The sequence below is a fragment of the Scyliorhinus torazame genome, chromosome 2 (assembly GCF_047496885.1).
Source record: "Scyliorhinus torazame isolate Kashiwa2021f chromosome 2, sScyTor2.1, whole genome shotgun sequence".
Taxonomy (NCBI): domain Eukaryota; kingdom Metazoa; phylum Chordata; class Chondrichthyes; order Carcharhiniformes; family Scyliorhinidae; genus Scyliorhinus; species Scyliorhinus torazame.
The window spans coordinates 329,223,491-329,247,213 of NC_092708.1; the positions used below are offsets into that span (position 1 = coordinate 329,223,491).

The 23,723-nt window shown below is 46.3% G+C and overlaps 1 protein-coding gene and 1 long non-coding RNA gene across 4 annotated transcripts in view; one reads left to right on the forward strand and one right to left on the reverse strand.

Moving 5' to 3' along the window:
• map4k5 (mitogen-activated protein kinase kinase kinase kinase 5) overlaps nucleotides 1-23,723 on the forward strand; it is a 309,224-nt gene that overhangs the window by 18,839 nt on the left and 266,662 nt on the right. For 2 of the 3 annotated variants that reach the window (XM_072489787.1, XM_072489786.1), the window contains exon 2: nucleotides 20,407-20,464. In XM_072489787.1, coding sequence (XP_072345888.1) covers nucleotides 20,407-20,464 — 58 coding nt within the window. Of the gene's footprint in view, nucleotides 1-17,890; nucleotides 17,926-20,406; nucleotides 20,465-23,723 lie in introns of all 3 variants that reach the window. The other variant, XM_072489788.1, reaches the window with a different exon arrangement.
• LOC140401429 (uncharacterized) overlaps nucleotides 18,432-23,723 on the reverse strand; it is a 32,354-nt gene continuing 27,062 nt past the window's right edge. The window contains exon 2 of the long non-coding RNA XR_011938099.1: nucleotides 18,432-18,779. This is a non-coding gene — a long non-coding RNA (uncharacterized lncRNA). The remainder of the gene's footprint in view (nucleotides 18,780-23,723) is intronic.

The window sequence follows — 23,723 nt, forward strand, 5'->3', positions numbered from 1 at the left end:
CCTCCATACGCTCCCATGCCCCCCTCTGACCCCTCCCCCACCACCCACCTCCTGATCATGGCTATATTCGGCGCCCAGTAATAGTTACTAAAATTTGGCAGCGCCAGCCCGCCCTCTCCCCGACTCCGCTCAAGCATTACCTTCCTTACTCGCGTGGTCTTGCCCGCCCAAACGAAGCCAGTGATCACTTTGTTGACCCGTTTAAAAAAGGACCGCGGAATAAAGATGGGGGGGACACTGAAATACAAACAGGAAACTCGAGAGGACCGTCATCTTCACCGTCTGCGCCCTCCCAGCCAGTGACAACGGAAGCGCGTCCCATCGCCGAAAATCGTCCTTCATTTGGTCAGATTTAATTTATGCAGTCGGTCCCATTCCCGCGCCACTTGAATGCCGAGGTACCTAAAGCTTCCCCCTACTAATCTAAACGGCAGCTCCCCCAATCGCCTCTCCTGTCCCCTCGCCTGGACCGCAAACATCTCACTTTTCCCCATCTTTAGCTATAACCCGAAAACCGGCCAAATTCCCCTAGAATCCTCATGATTTCTTCCGTCCCCTCTATTGGGTCCGATACATACAGAAGCAGGTCGTCTGCATAGAGCGAGACTCTGTGCTCCATCTACCAGCTCCCCGTCCACCTTTGGGAAATTCAGCCCCTCCAAGAAGTGCCTCATCCCCTCTGCCCCGTAGGGGGTTCCGACCTGTACAGCCTACTGTAGAAATCCCTAAACGCTTTATTCACCCCTGCTGAATCTCCAACCAGGTTCCCATCTCCGTCATTTACTTTTCCTATCTCCCTGGCTGCCTCCCTCTTTCTAAGCTGCTGTGCAAGCATTCTGCTGGCCTTTTCTCTATGCTCATAGATTGACCTTCTCGCCTTTCTCAGCTGCTCCACCGCCCTCCCTGTGGTTAACAAGCCGAACTCCGCATGTAGCCTCCGCTGTTCCCTTAAAAGCCCTGCTTCTAGGGTCTCCGCATACCTCCTATCGATCTGTAGTATCTCCTTTACCAGTCGGCCCATCTCTGCCCTGTCCACCTTCTTCCTATGGGCCCGTATCAAGATCCGCTCCCCTCTGACCACCGCCTTCAGTGCTTCCCAGACCACCGCTGCTGAAATCTCCCCTGTGTCGTTGACCTGCAGGTAGTTTCCTCAGCCGCTCGCACACCCCTTCGTCAGCCAAAAGTCCCACATCCAACCTCCAGTGTGGGCGCTGGTTACTGTCTTTACTAACCTGCAGGTCAACCCGGTGCGGAGCATGGTCTGAGATTATGATCGCCGAGTACACCGTGTCCACCACCCCTGCCAGTAAGGCCCTGCTCAAAATAAAGAAATCAACCTGGAAGTACACTTTATGCACGTGTGAGTAGAAGGAGAACTCCTTCACCCTCGGCTGCCCAGATCTCCATGGGTCCCCCCCCCCCCCATCTGCTCCATGAACCCTTTTCGTTCCTTTGCCATTGCTGGCACCCTGCCCGTTTTTGAGCTTGACCGGTCCAAGCCAGGGTCCATAACTGTGTTGAAATCCCCTCCCATGACCAACCTCTGCGAGTCCAGGTCCGGTATCTTCACCATCCTCTTTGTAAACTCATCACCATCCCAATTTGGCACATACACATTTACTAATACCATCTGCACCCCCTCCAGTTTCCCACTGACCATAATGTACCGACCTCTCCCATCCGAGACTATTCTACCTGCCTCAAACACCACCCGCTTATTGATCAGGATCCTGACCCCTCTAGTCTTTGAGTCTAGTCCCGAGTGAAAGACCTGACTGACCCAGCCTTTCCTCAATCTAATCTGGTCAGTTACTCTTAAGGTGCGTCTCCTGCAACATTACCACGTGCGCCTTCAGTCCCCTAAGATGCGTGAACACACGTGCCCTTTTGACCGGCCCATTTAACCCTCGAACATTCCAGGTGATCAGCCTAGTTGGGGGCTCATCGTCCCCCGCTCTGCCGATCAGCCATCCCCTTTTTTGGGCCCGCCTCCAGCCCATGCTCTGCGCCTCCACCGGTCTGCCCCCAGGCAGCCCCCCCCCCCCCCCCCGCTCATACAAATGTACTCCAACATCAAACAATCTCCACACAATTGCCCGACAGAAAAACACCAAGATCTAAACAAGCACACCTTTATCCCCCAACAGTGCAAATGAAAACCTTAACTCACTGAGCTCTACCGCTGGTCCCAAATCAATGCAAAAGGCATTTACAAACAGCTTCCACAAAACGAAAAATGAGAAACTTTCCATGAACATTGCAGCGAAGTTCAAAAGTTCTCAGTCCACCACCAGTCCTTTCCTTTTCACGAAGTCCAGCGCGTCCTCCGGCGAATCAAAATAAAAGTGCTGTTCCTTGTGCGTGACCCAGAGACGGGCCGCATACAACAGTTCGAACTTCACCTTTTTCTTAAAAAGGATTGACCTAATCTGGTTGAAGCCTGCTTTTCTCCTGGCCACCTCCACACCCAGGTCTTCGTAAACCCGCAGCATGCTGTTATCCCACTTACAGCTCCGTGTCTGCTTGGCCCACTGTAGAATGCGCTCCTTATCCAAGTACCTGTGGAATCTCACCACCTTTGCCCGCCGGGGGGGGGGGCGTCTCCCATTCACGGCTTCCCCCATTCGCGGCTTCCCCCATTCGCGGCTTCCTTGCGAGTGCTCTGTGAGCCCTGTCCACCTCCAAGGGCCAGGAAAATGCCCCATCCCCCAGCAGCTTCTCAAACATGTCTGCAATGTATGCACCAGCATCCGCCCCTTCGGACCCCTCCGGGAGCCCAACGATTCTCAAATTCTGCCGGCGGGACCTATTCTCTAGGTCCTCCACCTTCTCCAGGAGCTGCTTCTGGTCTCTCAGCACCCCACCTCCAACTACACCACAGTTTGATGTTCCTCCTGCTTAGCCAGCGCCTTCTCTACCTTCTGGATCGCCCGATCGTGGGCGTCCAATCTATGCTCCAGCCGCTCAATTGACTCTTTAATCAGGTCCAAGCAGTCCCGTTTCTGCTTAGCAAAGCCTTCCTGAATAACTTGCATCAGCTGCTCCGTTGACCGCTGGGTCGACAAACCAGAAGTCCGGTCCTCCGCCATGCTGTCTCCTGCTGCAGCTTCAGCCCGAGCCTTCTCTGTCTTTCTGCTTCTGCCTTTACGAGCGCTTCTAGTCCCTCTCTCCATGCACCGATGTGGGAATTCAGTACACAATCAGTTTTACAATTCATGTCCGGTAGAAAATTGAGGGAAAAGGTCCAAAAGTCCGACCAGAGTGGGAGCCACCAAATGTGCGACTTACTCCTTCATAGCCGCCACCAGAAGTCCTGTGCTTAAGTTTTAAACGTCCTTGCCAATTAGAGATGGAAAATAATAACCAACACAGCTTGCATCACTAATAAAAGTAAGTAATTTCTTGGGATAATCCCTTATTGGCAATACACAATTATTTAACTTGTTTACTAATTTCATCAATTTCGATTTGGCAGTGTATGACTTACTCTCTCTAGATTCTGATTTTATTTGCTATTCCTCCACTTATTGTAAATTGATTCTGTTTGGACCAAGGCTGTTTTGAAATCTTTGTGCATTGATGCTATGATATATGCTACTGCTTCCTTTTCTCGTTCCGTTTTTCTTCTTTGTCCTCCTGAAGATTTTAATTGTTAGCTGCATTCTTGTTCAATATTGCCATTGTTGATTTACTATTTTAATTAATTACCTTGGTTTCCTAATTTTCATATATTTGAATGCCTTTTTGTTTTTTGCTTTTCAGGCATACCCTGGTATATTTTTTCGGTTAAAAACCACTTTACTCACAATTTTAGCAATGACAATTCAAAATACAAGGCAGTGAGACAACAATTTAAAAAGGTTCCAATTTGTTTTTCTTCGTTAAAGTCTACAGCAAACCTGGAACCCGGAAACAAAGAATGTACAAACTCCACCCGGACGGTGACCCGGGGCCGGGATTGAACCGGGTCCTCAGCATCATAGGCAGCAGTGCTAACCACTGTGCCACCGTGCCGCTTTAACACAATCTAAAATTAATGGATTAAAATTTTGCATGGAAGATCCTACAAATAGCACAAAAGTGAAATACTGTTGATACTGGAAACCTGGAATAGAAACAAAAATGCTAAGCTGGTCGGCAGCATCTACAGAGAGACGCAGTTAAAATTTCAGGTCAATGATCTAGTGTCTGACAAAAGGTCACCGGCCTGAAACATTAACTCTGTTTTACTCTTGTCATAGATGCTACCTAACTAGCTGAGCACTTCTGTTTTTGTCCCACAAATAGCATTTGCTGAATGAAGCTTATGAATCTAAAATAGTGGATTAAAACTTTGCATGTGGAAGATCCTAGAAATAGTAGAAAAAACCTGAATGATCTTGAATGGGGCTTCAATTTTTCTTGAAAAAATAGCAGTCCATGATGCTGCACATCCTCTCTCTTGCCCCCCCCCACCCCCCTAGAGGAAGTTGGCCTGGATTATTAGCAATGGTGCTACTAATCTTCTCTTGGTGATGGATGTTAAAGTCTGGATCTGTGCCTGTGTCACCCTCTAGTGCTTTTTCCAAGTTGTGTTCAACCTGGAGGAGTTCTGATTTCATCAGTTGAGGGAGGAATCGTATGTGGTAATCAGGAAATTTCCTTGCTGATGTTTGACCTGATGCTATGAGACTTGTGGAATCTGGATGCCTTCCTGACTGAATACCACTGTGCCACCATCCCTGATGGGTCTGTCCTGCTGGTGGGACAGGAAATACCTAGGAATGGTGGTGGTGACGTCTGGGACATAACTCATACCTTGCAGACAGGTTATTGGTTAACTGGTTTGTGTGCCAACTCTCCCAATTTTGGCACAAGCGCCCAGAATGAAATCAGGAGGACTCTGCAAGGTCAACGGGTCTGGCTGTGCTGTTGTCATTCCCAAAGCCTAGGTTGGCGCTGTGTGATCAATCTGATTTTATTCCTTTTCTGACCAGTGATGTGATAGACTATTTCAGAGGACTTTTAAGACCCTACCACGTAGCTGTGGCTCTGGAGTCACTTTTAGATTACACGAGGTAAGCGTGGCAGATTTCCTTCCCTAAAGGCGATTAATGAACCAGATGGCTTTTTACGACAGCCAACAATGGTTTCATTGTTCCAGTTATTATTGTATTCAAATTCACAGCTGTCATGGTGCATTTTGAACCCATGTCCCCAGGGGATTAGCCTGGGCCTCTGGATTGCTCGTCCAATGACATTACCACTACCCCACTGCCTCCCCTCTTATATATGCAAATTTATTTCTTTGGCTCAGATTTTACATTCATAAGGACAAGATAAACCTTTCTGTATAAAAAGTAAATTAACGCGATTAAGAAAAATGTGATGTGTATATATATATATATATATATATATACAATTGCTTGTAAATATGAAAAGTGCCAATTAAAAGATTTAAAAAAAAAAAAAAAGATTTTACATTCATAAAGTAGCTGTACATTGCAAATGGTTTTTAAAAAAAATCTTTTTATTGGCATTTCTCATATTTCTAAACAATTGTGTGTTTATATACATCACATTTTTCTTACCCGTGCTAATTTACTTTATTGTACAGAGAGGTTTTACTTTGTCCTTCGTTTAATTGATCCTATATACATTTCGACGCCCTCTGGATCGGTCGAGAGCATCCTCCCGTTTTTGTCTGGTCTCGTCCAGTGGTGTTCGGGCTCTGTCCAGTAACTGTCTGTATATTTTCCCCCACAGCCCCCCCTTCTCGCTGCTTGTGCTTATCCAGTCCTGCAGTAATGTGGTTTCTGGGGCCCCAGGGTACCCTACTGTCGCTTTGTGGAGGAAGTGCTTTATTTGGAGGTGTCTCATTTCCTGTGCTTTTGCTAGTTTCCACTTCCTTGTCAGTTCGTCCAGTGTCGCTAGTCTGTGCTCTACATAGAAGTCCCTGACCCGAGTAGCCCCTGTCCCTCCTCCCATCTTTTGAAGGTGGTATATAGCATGGCTGAGGGAATCTGTGATTGCCACAGATGGGGGACATTTTAGTTATCCTGAAGTGTTGTCTCAGCATGGTCATTACCATTGGGCTTGTTGTGTATCTTGTTGAGGAGGATGGGAGTGCTGCTGTAGCCAGGGCCCGGAGGGTCGTTCCTTTACAGGATGCTTCCTCCATTTGTACCCAATCTGTGTCGGGTTCTTGTACATCCTTTCACTCTTTCTGCCGTTGCTGCCCAGTGGTAGTACTGTAGGTTTGGTAAAGACAAGCCCCCTTGATTTTCTTTCTTTGCAGTGTTGGTTTGGGAATCTCGGGTTCTTATCCCCCCACATTAGACTGTCTACATTTTAGAGAAAGGCCTTGGGGATGAAGATCGGTATGGATCTAAACAGGAAGAGGAACCTTGGTTCATCTTGATCGTCTGCACTCTCCCTGCCAGGGAGCGTGGGAGTGAGCCCCAACTTTGAAGGTCTTTTCTTACTTCCTCCACCAGGCTGGTCAGGTTCCACTTGTGGATCTGTGTCCAGTCTCTGGCTATCTGGATCCCCAGGTAACAGAATTTGTTCTGGGCTGTTTTAAATGGGAGCCCCTCCAGCTCTGCACCTCTCCCGTTTGGGTTCACTGGGAATGCCTCGCTTTTGCCCAGGTTAAGTCTGTATCCCGAAAAGGTTCCAAACTCTTTCAGGATTTGCAGTATTGCCGTCAGTCCCTCCTGTGGCTTTGAGACATAGAGGAGCAGGCCATCTGCATAGAGTGAAACTCTGTGCTCTCTGTCTCCTCTTCGGATTCCCTTCCAGTATTTCACGTCTCGGAGATGCACAGTCCCTGATAGAAGGTCTCAAATGCCCGATTGACCTCCTTTGGTTCTGTTACCACTCTGCCTCTGCTATTCATTACATAGAACATACAGTGCAGAAGGAAGCCATGCGGCCCATCGAGTCTGCACCGACCCACTTAAGCCCTCACTTCCACCCTATCCCCCTAACCCAATAACCCCTCCTATCCTTTTGGTCACAAAGGGCAATTTATCATGGCCAATCCATCTAAACTGCACGTCTTTGGACTGTGGGAGGAAACCGGAGCATCCGGAGGAGACACGTGCAGACTCCGCACAGACGGTGACCCAGCGGGGAATCGAACCCGAGACCCTGGAGCTGTGAAGCCAAAGTGCTATCCACTTGTGTTACCGTGCTGCCCACTAATTACCTGTGCTATTTCCCTCGTGGCTGCCTGCTTTCTCAGCTGGTGTGCCAATAGGCGGCCAGCCTTGTCTCCGTGTTCGTAAAAGGTCCCCCGTGTCTGGCGGAATTGATACACTGCTTTCCTAGTGGATAGCAGGCTAAAGTCCATTTGCAGCTTTTCCACTTCGAGAAACAGAACAGACACAGGCCTCGGCAGGCATGGAGTAGGGCGAGGAACCAAGATGGCGCTGCAAACAGCCAATTGGGAGGGCATCAGAGCGGGGGCCTCTGAGTATTTTCTGTCGACTTCCAGAATGGAGTCCACCAGTTGTTGCCTGGCCACCCTCTCTTCCCTATCTCTGCTTGCCTTGTAGCTATGATCTCTCCTCTAATCATGGCCTTCAGTGCCTCCCAGAACGTGGAGGGTGAGAACTCCCCGTCTTGGTTGTTACTAACGTAGTCGCCAATGGCCCGTGATGTTTTTTGGCAGAAGGCCTTGTTGGCTAGGAGGTCCGTGTCCAGCCTCCATGTGGGGCACTGGGCACGGCCTGTCTCCAACCTCACATCCATGTAGTGTGGAGTGTGGTTGGAGATAACGATCATGGAGTATTCTGTTCCGTGATCCCTGGAAGCACCGATTTCCCCCACTGCAAAGAAGTCAGTACGGGTGTACACCTTGTGCACTTGCGAAACGTATGAAAAGGTGCAGGAGCCTCCATGGATCCACCGCCTCCATCTGCTCCATGAAAGCTCCTAGTTCCCTAGTCATGTCAGCTTTTTTCTCAGCTCTGGGGTTTGATCGGTCAGTCAGTGGATCCTGCACGCAGTTAAAGTTGCCCCCCATAAACTGGACCCGGGCTCTCGGGAGGCCATATTCGGGCTGTCGGACCAGCCGGGGTTGGAAACTGGCGCGGAGGCAGATGTTGCAGCCTTCATCTCGTTGATCACCCGAAGGCGGATCCTGTTAGGGTGGAGATCAACCTTTCCACCCTGTGCCCTGGTTTGGCGGGGGGACCTGCTGGAATTCTTGACGCTTGAAAAGGTCAAATTTGAACTGAGGGAAAAGGATGGAGGGGTTCTACAATTCATGGGCATTATTCATCATGTACTTTCGAGAATTGGATCACATCGACATTAGGGGGGCTGGGATGGTTGGGGGGGAGGGGGACTGTATATGTGTTAATGGTGACTATGGGTGATTCCTGATTCCTTTTTGTCATTTGTTTATGTTAACATGCAGGCCAGTGTCTGGGGTTTGGTGGGAGGATGGGATCGTTGTTATTGATATGAGGATTGACATTACATTCATTACTGATTATTGTTTATTGTCGGGTGTAAATTTGGGAGAAAATGTGAAAAAGGAGAATTTAAAAAAAAAAGCCCCCCCCCCCTCCCTTCGCCCTGATACCCTCCCGTGTGGCTGTTTGCGGCACCATCTTGGTTCCTTGCCCTGCTCGGTGCCTGCCGAGGCCTATGTTTGTTCTGTTTTTGTACCTCAACCTTCTCTTTGCTTCTCTTTTGTCCTGTGCTCTCCCCCCGACTCCTCACGTCCCCCCCCCCCACCCCCCGTTGTGACCGGTGCTCCCTCTCCCCTGATAGGCGCACCTCAGCCCTCCTTTCTTCCTGCCCTCCTGTGTTGGCCCTCCTCGCTAGCGCGGAGGCTCCCCTCCCAGTACTTGCTCAGCTCTGGCCCTGCTTTACCTTCCTCCTACCAGCCCTTGTCTCTCCCTCCTGTCCGCCCATGGCTTTCATTGGCGTTGTGGCTGTTCCTCCCCCAATTTGTTCGATTTAACAAACTCATCAGCCTCCGCTGGGGTGTTAAAATATAGTTCCTTTCCCTTGAACGTTACCAAGAGTCAGGCCGGGAATACATCCCAAATCGCATCCTACTTTTGTAGAGTGCTGATTCTGCTCTGTTGAACTCAGCCCTTCTTTTGGCCAGGTCCGCCCCAATGTCCTGGTACACCCTTGTGTTCTTCCCTTCCCCGGTCCTGGAACTGGTGCAGCTTCGCGATAATCACTCTGGGCTGCTCCTGGCTTTGGGCTTAGGTCGAAGCGACCTGTGCGCCCTGTCTATTTCTGGAGGGTTTGGAAATCCTTCCCTTCCCATTAGCTTGCCCAGCATTTGGGCGATGTAGCCTGTTGGGTCTCTATCCCCTCTGGCAGACCCACTATTCTGCCGTCTGGACCTGTTTTCCTGGTCCTCCACTTTCCCTCTTTGGTTCCCCTGGGATGTTACCTACCTTCTCACCTCGATTTCCAGAGCTACCATCCTGTCGCTCTGGTCCGAGGCAGCCTTCTCCAACTCCAGGATCGTTTTCTGTTGCGCCTCCACCTTCCTTCCCAGGCCTTTGATGGTTCGCTGCATTTTGTCTGTCGTCTCTGCCAACACCTACTTCATCATCGTGTGGAGCTCCACCCTGATCGCCTCCTTTGCAGCTTTTAGCTCCCCTTTTAGCACGCTTCTCCACTCTTTCCCTGTGCGGGGGATGGTGGTTGCCGCTGTTATATTACTTTGTATAATATAGTATATTACTCTTTTGAACCAGCCGAGTTGATGAAATGAACAGTAGTCTTCTTGTAAAGATAAACTAATTTATTGAGTAATATAAATTATATTTGTGATTTCTTTTTGCTTAATACTTAACTAGTGAACAAATACAATATAGTAAAGATAAATAATGATAGAATATAATGATGAAATAACTTATAACTTCTCTCTCTCTCTAGCTATTCTATGCCTTGTCTGTTCACTGTCCTGACTCCTAGAAAGAGCTGGAAAGTCCTGTTTATATCACCTGACAGTGAGACATCTAGTGTTGAATTGACTGTACTAGTTTTACATTCACTGATCATGTATATTGATATCCAGAGATCACTACCTGTTCCGCTGTTTGGTCTGCCAGCTTTTCCCCTTCCAGGTTCGCCTAAACCTTTGTCTCGCCTGCCGCTCCTGCACTTTTCCCTTGCTGCTGCTGCTCCTTGCATCTTACCGTCCCTTCGATTTGTTATTTTTTTCCAGCCATAATCCTCTTGTGTGCCTTTCACCTTTGGCTGGGTTTTGGTGGGCTTTTTAGGGCCACGCTGTTTCTCACGCTGAGGCTGTTCTCCCTTCTCCCGCTGTTCTAACTCGCTGGGACTGTCTCTCTCTACGCTGGTCCTCGCGCTGAAGTTACTCTCCCTTCCCCTGCTGTTCGTACTCGCCGGGTCTGTGTGTCTCCACGCTGTTCCTCACCCTGAAGTTGCTCCTGTAAATTGTAAATCAATTGGACATGATGCAAATATAGTAAATGACAAATTTCTGTTATGTGTAAGCATATTATTTTATTGTGCAGTTGAGATGAATGACCAGTTAATCTGTTTTTGGTGATGAATTGTTCGAAGGAAGATTACTGGTCAAGCTAACCCTGCTCCTCTTTGAAAAGTGCCAAGGGTTCTCAAATAGTCTCATGGGATCATTTTGATCTAAAATAATGGATTAAAATTAACCCATTTTAATGTGGGTGACTGATTAGTATCTCAACTGAGCCATAAGGTGGCACCTATGATGACGCATGTCTTTCGATAATCAAGTGGTTGCTCAGTTTGCATGCTTACATCTTGGAATGGCAATTGAAAACAAAAACGTTTAAGAGACGTCCAGTAGCAACCATGGAGTGATTGGTGGCTCCCGCTCGTTCTGGACTCTTTGAAGCTTTTTCCCCAGCTAACGGCGGAGCTGAGTGATGGTATAAGGTGCAGGAGAGATGGGAGAAGAGAGTATCCCACCGGTTTATGGATTTGTGGACCAGGAGTGGTCAAAAAAGGAAGGAACAATTGTTGAAAGCTGGTGTGGAGCCTGTGACACAGGGGAAGATGGCAGGGTCTGAGCCTGCTGGCCCAGTGGTCAACGGAGCAGTTAGTGCCTTTTCTGCACGAGTGGTTTGCCCAGCAGAGGAAGGCGAACTTGGAGGACCTGGCCAGGGTGGTGGATCTTATAAAGGCAGGGATCAACCGCATGGAAATGAGGTTAGCGGCCCAGGGCCAGGCAATTTGGAAGGTGGAGGAGGCAGTGGGAGAGCACGATGAACCGCTTGCCTCGATGGCTGCGGAGATGGGGTGAGGAGAGATCATCAGAAGAGGGTGCAGGACAAAATGGAGGACCTGGAGAATAGGTAGTGCAGGCAGAATTTGAGAATCGTGGACCTGCCGGAGGGCAGTGAGGGAACGACGGCGGTGCATAATTGGCACGAATGTTCGAGAAGCTGCTCGGTGAAGGAGCGTTTGCTCTGCCCTTGGAGGTAGACCGGACGCACAGGGCGCTTATGAGGAAGCCACAGAGAAACTAGCCTCTGAGGGCGATGGTGGTGCGATTGCACCAGTTCCTGGATAAGGAACAGATTCTGAGGTGGGCCAGGCAGATGAGGTGCTGTACATGGGAAGGCAGTGAGCTGGCTGTCTACCAGGATCTGGGTGCGGAGGGCAACTGCAACACGATTAAGTCGGCCCTCTTTTAAGAAAGGGGTGAAGTTCGGCATGTTGTACCCAGCGCGTCTGTGGGTAACGAGGGCCAGGAACTCTACTTTGGACCGCCAGAGGAGGCAATGGAATTTATCAGAGACAATGGACTGGCAGTAGAATGAGGGCATTGAACTCTGGAGGGAGTGTTTATATTTTGTATTTTGGTTTTCTTCTGGTTTGTATGAACCACTTTTGCACTTGGGGCCGATGCTCTGTGCTACTATGTTTGGGGCCGTTGCTCTGTTCTGTTTTTGGGTTTGTTTCGTTCTTGATGGGGGATGTGGGTTACTTTTTTTGTTTGTCGGGAATTGTAAAGTTTACACCGAGAGGATGGTCGAGGGGTGTGGGTGTGGGGGGGGGAGAATCAATGGGGGGTAAGATGCTTTGCGCCATGGGTGGGGGCTACCAGGCTAGCTGGGCGGGCTAGCTCACGGAAGCGCAGTGAGGGGTGGGCAGGTGGTAAGTGTGTTGATGGGGGTTGGGACTGTTATTTTGTTCTGGGGTGGGGGGGGGGGGGGAAGAGTGACTGACGAAAGGCGACAGGGTGAGGGTCAATGACAGTGGGCGCCCGAGGGCTGGCCTGGAGGTGCAAGAGGTGGGCTGTGGCTTTGCCTAGGAAGGGGTATGGTTGATTGGCGGGGGGGTGGGGGGTGCACCCCCCGACCAGGCTGATCACATGGAATGTGAGAGAGCTGAATGGGCCAGTTAAGAGGGTCGCTTGTTCGCGCATCTGAAAAGCTTAAAGACGGACGTGGCAATGATACAGGAGATGCAATTGAGGGTGGTGAATCAGACTAGGCTGAGGAAGGGGTGGGTAGGACGGGTATTCCATTCAGGACGAGATTCTAAACCAAGGGGAGTGGTGATTCTGATTAATAAGCAGGTGGCATTTGAAGTGGGAAGCATAGTGGCGGATTCTGGGTGGGGGGCAGATTCGGCATGGTGAGCGGGAAGTTGGAGGGGATGCCGGTGGCGCTGGTCAACATTTATGCACCGAACTGGGATTATGTAGAGTTTGAGGCGGGTATTGGGGAAGATCCCCGACTTGGACTCGCCTCATCGGCTGATTATCGGGTGGGCACTTTAATACGGTTATAGATCTAAGGCTCGATCGGTTGATCGAGGACCGGGAGGGTGTCATCGGCTGTAAAGGAACTGAAGGGGTTTATGAAATAGATGGGAGGGGTAGATCTGTGGAGGTTTGGGCGGCCGAGATCAAAGGAGTTTTCTTTTTTCCCCCCATGTACACACTACTCCTGGATTGATTTTTTTCGTCATGGATAGGACTTTGCTGGCGGGGTTGGTTGATGTTGAGGACTTGGCAATAGTAGTGTTGGATCATGCCCCACACTGGATGGATTTACGGGTGAGCAAGGAGGGGGGCCAGCGACCCCACTGGAGATTAGATGTAGGACTATTAGCAGAGGAGGAGGTAGGTGTGTGGGTGAGGGAGGCCATTCTGAGATATGTGGAGATAAACGATACGGAGGGAGGTTTCGGCAGCCACTGTATGGGAGGCGTTGAAGGCAGTGGTGAGAGGGGAGTTTATCTCGATACGGGCGCACGGAAAAGGTTGAGCAGGCGGAGACGGATAGACTAGTTAAGGAGATTCTCCAAGTAGACAGGAGCTATTTGGAGGCCCCGAAAGCGGGGTTCTTTAAGGAGCGGCAGAAGCTGCAGATGGAGTTTGGATTGTTATCTACAGGGAAGGCGGTGGGGCAGTTGAGAAAAGGCGAGAGGAGCGGTGTATGAATATGGGGAAAAGGCCAGTAGGATGTTAGCACACCAGCTAAGGTGGTATTTGGAGAGACTGGAGTTTCCGAGGGTGAACGAAGAACTGGTGGAGGGCCCAGGAGCACACTGATTGGGCTGTTCAAAGTGGTGGAGGGGCTGGAGGCTATGCAGTCACAGGCCTTGATCTCTCTTATCCTGAAGCGTGATAAAGACCCAGATCAATGTGGGTCATACAGGCCAATCTCCCGTCTAAATGTAGACGCTAAGCTGCTGGCCAAGATCTTGGCCTCGAGAATAGAGGATTGTGTGCCGGGGTGATGGGGGAGGACCTGACGAGGTTTGTGAAAGGGAGGCAGCTAACGGCCAATGTCAGAAGACTGCTAAATGTAATTCTGAACCCCTCCGAGGAAAGGGATGTGTAGGTGTTGGTCGCCATGGTCTCCATGGAAGGCCTTTGATCGGGTGGAGTGGGAGTTACCTGTGGGAGGTCCTGGGGTGGTTTGGGAAGGGTTTTGTGGACTGGGTCCAGCTGCTGTACCAGGCACTGATGGCGAGCATGCGGATGAACCGAGTGAGCTCGGATTATTTTAGGCTGCACCGGGGGACGAGGCAGGGATGTCCACTCTCCTCACTGTTGTTTGCCTTGGCTATAGAGCCACTGGCAGTGATGCTAAGAGTGTCAAAGGGCTGGCAGGGGATAATGCACAGGGGTGGGGGTTGGTGGAGGGGAGGTGGATCACAGGACCTTGTTATGTGTGGACAACCTACTCTTGTATATTTCTGACCCTCTGGCGGGGGGGGGGGGGGGGGGGGGGATTGTAGAGATTATGGGGATTCTAGGGGAATTTGGCCTGTTTTCGTGGAATAAATGAAATGAAAATCGCTTATTGTCACAAGTAGGCTTCAAATGAAGTTTCTGTGAAAAGCCCCTTGTTGCCACATTCTGGCGCCTGTTCGGGGAGGCTGGTACGGGAATTGAACCATGCTGCTGGCATGCCTTGGTCTGCTTTAAAAGCCAGCTCTTTAGCCCTGTGCTAAACCAACCCCTATGGGCAAATGTTTGCGATTTGGGCGAGGTGCTGGAAAGGAGATTTGCGGGTGATGGTGTTCAAGGTGATTTGGGGGGGGGTTTGGTATTTGGGAATCCATCGCGGGAGTGGGAGCAGCTGCACGAGTTGAATTTGGCTCGGTTAGTGGAGCAGATGAAGGAGGTCATTTCGGAGGTGAGATATGTTCCCGTTGTCACTGGCGGGGAGGGTGCAGATGGTAAAGATGACTGTTCTTCCAAGTTGTTTGTATTTCAGTGCCTGCTTATTTTTATTCTGGAGGCTTTTTTGAAGAGGGTGAACACTGATCTCTGGGTTTGTATGGATGGGTAAAACCCGGGTAAAGAAGGTGTTGTTGGAGTGGGGGGGGAGGGGAGGATAGGTGTGCAGGAGGGCCCGCGAATCATGTTCACATGTTTTGGGCATGATCGAAGCTTAGGGGATTGTGGCAAGGATTTGCTGATGTTATGTCCACTGTGTTGAACGCACGGTCCAGAGGTGTGTCGGAAGACCTGGGAATCCGGGGGACGAGAGAGACTGATGTTTTGGCTCCTGGTAGCCCGGAGACAGATTATGGGGGGGATCCCATGTGGGTGGAATTGGGGAGTACCGTGGGGGTGCTTATTTGGAGCCGGAAGGGGGGACGGGACTGTCCTGTGTGGGGCTCAGTCTGGGTCTTTTTAAAATAGGTGATATGCTGAAGTTAGAAGTGCTTTTTTCCCCTTCGACTCATTGAGTGACTGAGCGTAAAATTGGTAGAACCATCCAAAGTTAGCTATTTAAATTGCTTTGTTGGTTGATTTCCAGTGCCGTGCAATTGTCGAGAGGAGGTTGGCCCTTCTGGGCAATTGTCAGGTAAACTCTTACCTGGGAACTTTGAGAGGAATTCCCCAACACATCTTTGGGGTACCCCCCAAATCTGATGCTGGGGAGTTGGGAAGTTACGGGCCTTTGTGTTTCGTGTGTATTTGACTTGAGAACTTGCCAGTACTAATTTTGAAGTAGTCAAGCAACGTTTTAAGTCTACAGTCTGATTCAGGCTTGGCTTGGAGGAAGTTAAATTATGTCTGGCATTTCTAGGCAATTCTTTCCACCCTAATTTCTGCCCGGAAATAAAATGACTAAGGTAATGGCGAAATGCAATTTGTGAACCTCTATTTGTTAAACTGCCTGTGGCAAAAATGTTTTCAACTCCTTAATCATAAAGTTAGAAATTTCTCTCCAGAAAATGTGTCCATTTGTAAGATGCTTCATAGTCTGAAAGGGTAATGAAAGAACCAGCAACAACTAGCCAATTTGGAACACAGTGCTAGAAGCCTGGCATATACCAGTTTATGAAAGCCCATGAACTTCTTGCACTTGAGGAAAGAGGTTTTGGAACTAAATTTTGGCAAGATGTAAGCTTGCTCTAGAGGATGAAGAGTAATGGGGATTTGAGTAGATGGTGTGGTAATGTTTGTATGATGCATCCAGATCTGATGGTGACAACAAGATTGATTGTGAGGAAGTGAGCATGGGAACTATATCAATGCGAGGTGTTGAGTGATTCAAAATCAAGTAAGCGTGCTGTTTAGTAGGTCAACGTGGCTGTAGCGAATTAATGGATCGAGAGAGAGTTGAAAGTTCGTGAATTGGGCTATTTTTTTCTGGTGATTTTGAACCAGAAGCTGGAAGATATTGATGGCTTCATTACAAGAATGAAAGATATGTGCCTTGAGGGTGTTGAATCACAGCCAAATCAATAAATAAATAAATGAAGGTTGAAGATGTCATTAATTTACAGAGATAATTTCATGTGTGAAGAGTAAAGAAGCCTAGAAAGCTCTATTATAAGGCAAAAGTCCAAGAATAAACTAACATTGCTAGTCCAGATGGAGCAATTTGAGGAAATTTAAAAAGCTAGTAACATGACTCTAAGAGGGGGTGGTGCGGTGGTTAGCACTGCTGTCTCACGGTGCCGAGGACCCGGGTTTGATCCTGGCCTCGGGTCACTGTCCGTGTGAAGTTTGCACATTTCCCCCCATATCTGCGTGGGTCTCACCCCCACAACCCAAAGATGTGCAGGGTAGGTGGATTGACCACGCTAAATTGTCCCTTAATTGGAAAAAAATGAATTGGGCACTTCAAAATAAAAATAAATGACTCTAAGCAACCAGTTGATGCTGCCATAAATTTCTTCAAAACAGCTTAAAAGTCAGTGTTATGATCCCCCAGCTGATACTACTGGACAGGAAGGTCCCAGAATGGAACCCGAGCCCTTTTTATAAAAAAAAAATGTGGATGAACAGTCAGCGGGCTGCCAATTAGCTTTTTACAAAAGAATAAAATATTTATTGAACATGAAAAGATTAACTGGAGCACCTATTCTTTCACTCCACCAATATCTTCACAAATTTTAACAGATAACACAAGTTACAAAATGTATCTTAACTTGTACTATAATGTTCTCAGCAAGTACACAGTCTCTGTAAACCAACAGGCCAACTGTAGTCAGACACATCCCACTTTGAAACCAAGTGACAGGTGTCCCCAATGCGACTTTTGTGTGTTTCTCATCACCCCCCGCCAATGCTTATCACTGTGAGCCAGGTGTTCTCACTGGAACTCCGGTTTCCACACAAGTGTTTCCAAACTCCACTCTCCCAAACAATGCTTTCTCTCAAAATGCTTCACCACAAATCTACTTCCGGGATTTCAATCTTTCCTTTCAGTATTCCTCTGCCTTGAATTGCCACATGCATTCAAGCATCCCGTACAATCTCTCGGGTACCCAACCATGCTATTAGCTTCACAGGCTGTATTAAGATATCATATCTTTAGGATTACTTCAGATGTTCGATTTCTCGCTAGTCAACTTCACCAGGTCGGCACCTTTCAGCTCTATCTTTAACGGGGAGGCACGGTAGCACAGTGGTTAGCACTGCTGCCTTGTGGTGCCAAGGACCCGGATTCGATCCCAGCCCTAGGTCACTGTCCGTGTGGAGTTTGCACATCTCCCCGTGTCTCACCCCCACAACACAAAGATGTGCAGGGTAGGTGGATTGGCTTAAATTGCCTCTTAATTGGATTTTTAAAAAAAAGCTCTATTTTTAACTAGGCGCCTTTCTCTGCCCTTTTCGTTAATTTCAGTGAAAAGGACCTTGTTCAATTACCAGTTCCCTTTTTCACTTTGAATTCAGTCTTCCTGGGACTTGTCTTTTATTCCCTGGTTTCGACAACTACCTATTCTTTAACTTATGGGACTTGCTTTCTTCCCATTACTCAACTGCTACTGGCAATTTTCTGAGAGAGATGCTTCCTCTCCAGTTACTCTCCTAGTTCCAACTTTTACTGGGTCCAGCTTAAACTAAATTTAAAAGGTCTTTCTAACTTAATGACGTCTAGTTGCTAAGCAACAGCCTAGTCTTTTTTCTCATTTTGTGGTAAACTCTCAAATTGCATTGCAGGCACAGTTTGAAATGAAACCAAAACCTCCATATAGGTAAGCACCTTTATTTAACATTAACTCTTTCTTATACAGAATCTCACACTTAAACTCACCTAAATCTATACGTTGTTTCCAATATCCCAAAATGCAAATATAGATAATAAAATTGTCTGTTTCCTGACAGTTAGTATTCACAAAAGATCTACATAAAGCTACTACAAAACAGATGAGTTTAGGATTGCGGATTGTTCTATAGTACAAATACACATTATTGGAACATAGCTACCTATTCTGAATTGGAGAGTTTGTCAATCTGCCGCTGGTTTTGACTTCTGACCTTGAATTAGAACATTAGAAATCCTTATAAGCAACATTTGAGACCTGCTTCAATGTGAAGTAATTGGATTTCTGTGTGTTTATTTTTGATTATTCCATGTAAAGCCAAGAAAAAGGTTCTTTGTATGCTGATTTGGAGAGTGAGGTAATGTGAATATTTTCCTCCAAATGCATTATACGACAAATGAACACACATGTTTGGGTGGAATAAGTCAAAACTGATATAATGAATTAAAAGCACTTTATTAAAAAAAAAGCCAAAATTATTCACATTTTATTAAGGGTGCACTTTAAAAAAAATAAAAATAAAAAGCCTGCTCCAGTTCTTATTTTTGAAGTTGGCATTACTGGACCTTGTGCAGGATTGCTCTCATTTCACGCTGGTTTGAAATTATAAGTGCACAAATGGGAAGATTCTGTCTGTACCCATCTTGCGACAAAAGCAGCTGAGCAATATGTTCATGGTTGATCCTTTGATTGGATGGTGGTCTTTTATTCTGAAATCCGATGGAAGGAGCATATGCAGATATCATACTTCAGAATGTATTATGTACAGGCCAGAACACCAACACCTAGGACGGATATAAAAGCGAATGGAATAGGTTCATTGTAAATTTCTATATAATTAGTGCAGTCATGAAGAAAGGGAGTATTGCTTGAACATAGAAAGTTAGAGTAGCAGGACCTTAAAATATAGAAGAAGGCTGTTTAGGCCATTGTACCTGCCCCCAACTTGCTGAAAGCTATGTGCCTAGTGTCATTGATCTGTCCTTTCCCCATAACCATTAAAAAAAAAAAAAAAAAAAAAAAAAAAAAATTTTTCAAACATTAATCTGTTTCTCATGTAAAATTTATTGGACCACATTTTCTTCCTCCGTGAAAAACTTATGGTGCCTAGTCCTACACATTTTCTCATGAATTTTGCATGGCAAATTCTCTGAGTCAGTCATCCAAATTCTGCAGGGCTCTCTATATAGCATCTGTGAACAGGCCAAGCTTATCAAATGACAAAGCGAGCACAAGAGGCTGAAATTGTTCAAAAAAAGTGAATAGCCTAACCAATCAGATTGAAGAATCTCTGGGGAAAATGCACTTATCATATCCTGGCAATCTAGAGAACAAATTCTTTACCTCTACCCAGTGTCAGCCATGGTTGAGTTGGTAGCATTCTCACCTTGAGTTAGAGGGCTGTAGTCCCATTTTAGGATGAGCACAAAAAATTCAAGGCTGACATTCTAGTGCAGTACTGAGGGAATGTTGCGTTGTTATCTTTGACATGCACTGGCATGGTGGCGCAGTGGTTAGCACTGGGACTACGGCGCTGAGGACCCAGGTTCAAATCCTGGCCCTGGATCATAGTCATAGTGTAGTTTGCACGTTCTCCCCATGTCTGCGTGGGTTTCACTCCCACAACCCAAAGATGTACAGGTTAGGTGGATTGGCCACACTAAATTGCCCTTTAATTGGAAAAAAAAATAATTGGGTACTTTAAATTTTAAAAAAAAGTATTTGACATTAAACTGTCCACTCGTGGATGTTTAAGATTTCATGACACTACTTCGGCCATCACATCACTTTGTTGGGGCTTGCTATGTGCAAATGGACTGCTGTGTTTCAACATTGCAGCAGTACTGGAACTTCAAAAGTAATATGAAGTGGCTTGAGGTATCTTGTGAAAGATGCTTTATAATTGCAAGTATTTCATTTCTTTACTCTTGACTTCTACTACTCAACCAATTATCAGTCCATGTCATAAGGTTATCTCCAATTCTGTGCACTTTAATTTTTGCTGATGTGAGGACCTTTGTTAAATATATTGGCCGAGTGTCAAATGCTGGTCAAGACACCAACATTTCCCCTGTTGTCCTTCAAATAGTGGTATAGAATCTTGTGCATCTGCTTGAACAGGCAGATGATTCCTATTTTATTTTTCATCTGAAATAATGGCATCTCTTAGTGGAGCCTTCAGTGCTATACTTGGTACGTAAGTTATGCAGAGCAAAGTATTCTGCATTTTTGTGGTTGTGTCTATACACTCAGTCCTAGATTGCCCATCTAAAATTAAAATAAATTGCACAATACAATGTAATTGGTGTAATGCATGGAATATTCCTATCTTAACTCTTGTGTTTCAAAAATATAATGAATAATACCAGTTGGATCTGTTTTACCTAAAATATTCTCTTATTTTCATTGCAGGCAAGGAATCTACTGACTGGAGAGCTGGCTGCAGTTAAAATTATCAAATTGGAACCAGGTAAACTAAATTTAGCAAAATATGTCTTTAATCTTAAGCAATATCAATAAAACATGTTATCCTCCCACACTGAAGGCAAGTGGAGGTAATGTTTTTTGCCTATGAGTTTGTTTGTCTGTAAACAATATATCTCGAAAACTAAAGGATGGATTTGACAGAACTGGTACATTGAAATGGTATGGCCCAAGGAAGAACTGATTAGTTTTTGGCAAAGTTGCAGACTCAGATGCTGGGATTTTAAAAAAGAGTATCTGTTGACATTGATAGAGGGGAAAATTGACCACAAAATGTTGTGGGTTGCTTTATTTAGAATGTTGATTGTTTTAGAAAGTTGTGGATTATCTCCGCTTCTGTGGTGGAATTTGTAACAGCTATACCGTTGACCTGTAGCAAAACATTTGTAATTTCTTTAAGGTCTGTGGAATCTGTGGTTTTATAAATATTTGAAAATAACTTTTTGAGAGCTTGCGTCAATTGTAATTTTCTTGGATAATAAAATACTAATCCATGTGACCTGAGGACCATTGACCTGGAATTAGTGTTAACATGAAGAAAGTTGAGAAAGAAGCAAAGTGGTACTAGAAGCTTGATGCACCATCAATTGCACACGAGGCAAGTTGTAGGAAACAAAGTAATGGTTTTAATACTCTAAGATGTAGCCTGTCTGCTGCTGAACCCAGACTGGAGACAGGGCTACAGATCAGTCAACTATATACAACACCCAGTGGGAGGCGGAGCCACGGAAGAACAACAATATATAACACAGTGAGTAACAATGGAACAAACAGTAACAGAGAATATATACAGTGCTGTAAGTAACAGCGGAACTACAATAACAGTGGTTCACCACAAAGCTGAAGAGTTGGAGGGTGAAGAGTCAGTGCATGGTTGCAGAGACAAAATGAAAGCAGACAGAAAGGGAATTTATGTGAGGGGAAGAAGCAAATCAGGGGTCAGTTTCTGTTTAGCAGTAAATGAGACAGGAACTCTTGAAGGTACGGTGCAAGTTGGCTTATAAAGATCTAGCTATGTGGTTAAGTCGGAGATTCTAAAGGTCTGGGTGTTATTGCTTGGTTAGTTGAAAAGGAACTCTGGAAAGCAACAGCATTAAGTGTCATGATCCAAAGAAGAAAGGGTTCATCTAAATGTGCCTTGCTGATGATGATAGTGCTCAAAAAAACACAAAAGGTGAAAGCTATTGTCGAATAGGACTTCTGACCTATTGTGCATGAATAAAGAGCAGCATATAGTGAAACTATGTAGCTACGTACAGCTACATTTGTGCGGGAAGTGATGCAAATGCTTGTATTTGCATAAGGTGTATCTTTGACAATTTAAATGGGAATGTATCTTTTTATTTGATGTATTGTTTAACTTTTAATTCATGACTAAATTTGTATTGATTCAGATTTATGTAAGTAAAAGTTGCAAAAAGTGTAATTTTGTTGGTAATTTCTTTCGGGGGTTATTTGATAAATTTGGTTTATAGTTCCCCCACTGTGGTTGTAACACAGCTGTTAAACTGTGAGCAGCACTTTCAGAGCAGTTGTTGGATGTGGATTGCAGATTCAATGAGATGGAAATGCTTAATGAGAAAAAAACTATTTCAGCTTTGTAGTTACCAGCCTGACGGGGGGGGGGAGCTTCAAGGAAGAATTGTATATGTAATAACATGAGCTAAAACAGTGTGCCAGAGATATGCAATCTCCTGAGTACCCTCTTCACTCCGAAATCTGTCATAAAACTACATAATTTGTTAATATTTCCAATTAAGGGGCAATTTAACATGGCCAATCCACCTATCCTGCACAACTTTGGGTGGTGGGGGTGAGACCCACGCAGACACTGAGAGAATGGGCAACTCCTCATGGGCCGGGAGCAAACCCGGGACCTAGGCGCCGTGAGGCAGCAGTGCTACCCATTGCACCACAGTACTAAAGAACTGTACTAACTCTAAGCTAGTGAAAGGTTTTCTATGTGGGGCAACGCACGATAATGTTTTAAAAGTATTGTACCTTATTGTCTCTCCTCCTCCTTCCTACCAAAGGTAATTATTTTTAAAAAAAAACAAATTTTTTTTTAAGAGTACCCAATTATTTTTTAGTGTGGCAATTTAGTGTGGCGAATCCACCCACCCTGCACATTTTGGTTTGTGGGAGTAAGACCCACACAGACACGGGGCGAATATGCAAACTCCACCCGGGCAGTGACCTGGGGCCGGGATCCTCCGAACCGTGAGGCAGCAGTGATAACGAGTGTGCGACAATGCAGCATATAACAAAATTCATTATTTCATGTTTCATTGCATTAAATTTAATCTGCCACTTGACCGTCCTCTTGTAGTTCTACAGTACACTTCTCACACTTCACAATACCTAGGGATTTTGTGTCTGGGCTGACGGGTGAAAGGGAATTGGTGAGATCTAGGATTCGGGCAGCAGTGCTTTGGTTTGGATGAGTTCAAGTCTCAGGAGGGTAGAACATAGGAGGACGGCAAGAGATTGGAATGGTCAAGTTTAGAGGTAATAAAGGCATGAAATGGGGATTTCAAGCAACAGAAAACTGAGACAGGTGCAAAGAAAAGCAACATAATGGAACTGGATGTAACTAGTCTTGGGGATGCCGCATGATGAATGGTCTGAAACTCATCTCCGAGTCAAATAGGATAAATTTGCGAATTCTGATTCGGCCTCAATGTCGATAATGGAGTAGGTGGCATGAACTGAAGACAATGTCTATAGTCATCCCAATGTTTTGGAGGAATTTTTTTCCTTATCTAGGACTCTCTCTATGTCAGGTAAGCAGCATGACAGAGAACTGGCATGGACTCTGGGCTAAATGGTGTTTGGCTGTGTCATTCTGATTCTATGCCAAACCAGCACCAAAAACAGTGGCGAGTTGAGATAGGTGATGGAAAGGTAGAATTGGGTGTCAGGTCATTGAAGTCCATTTGCCACATTTAAGTTCATTCCTCCACCTTATCAATGTCTATTTGCAGCTTCCTTTGATCTTCAAAAAAAATTAGGCCTTTTGGGTCTCTGAAAATGTTAACACCATATATTTTAGGCTTAAATCCAAATCCACAACACCACCCACATCCAGCTAGTCTGTATCCTTAACTACTTTGTTTTCTCCCTTCTAACCAATCCCTAATCCAAAAGCTAAATATCTGAAATAAAGACCGAAAATGCTGGAAATACTCAGAAGGTCAGACAACATCAGGTCAATAACATTTCAGCAGCACTGCTCCCACTAGGTG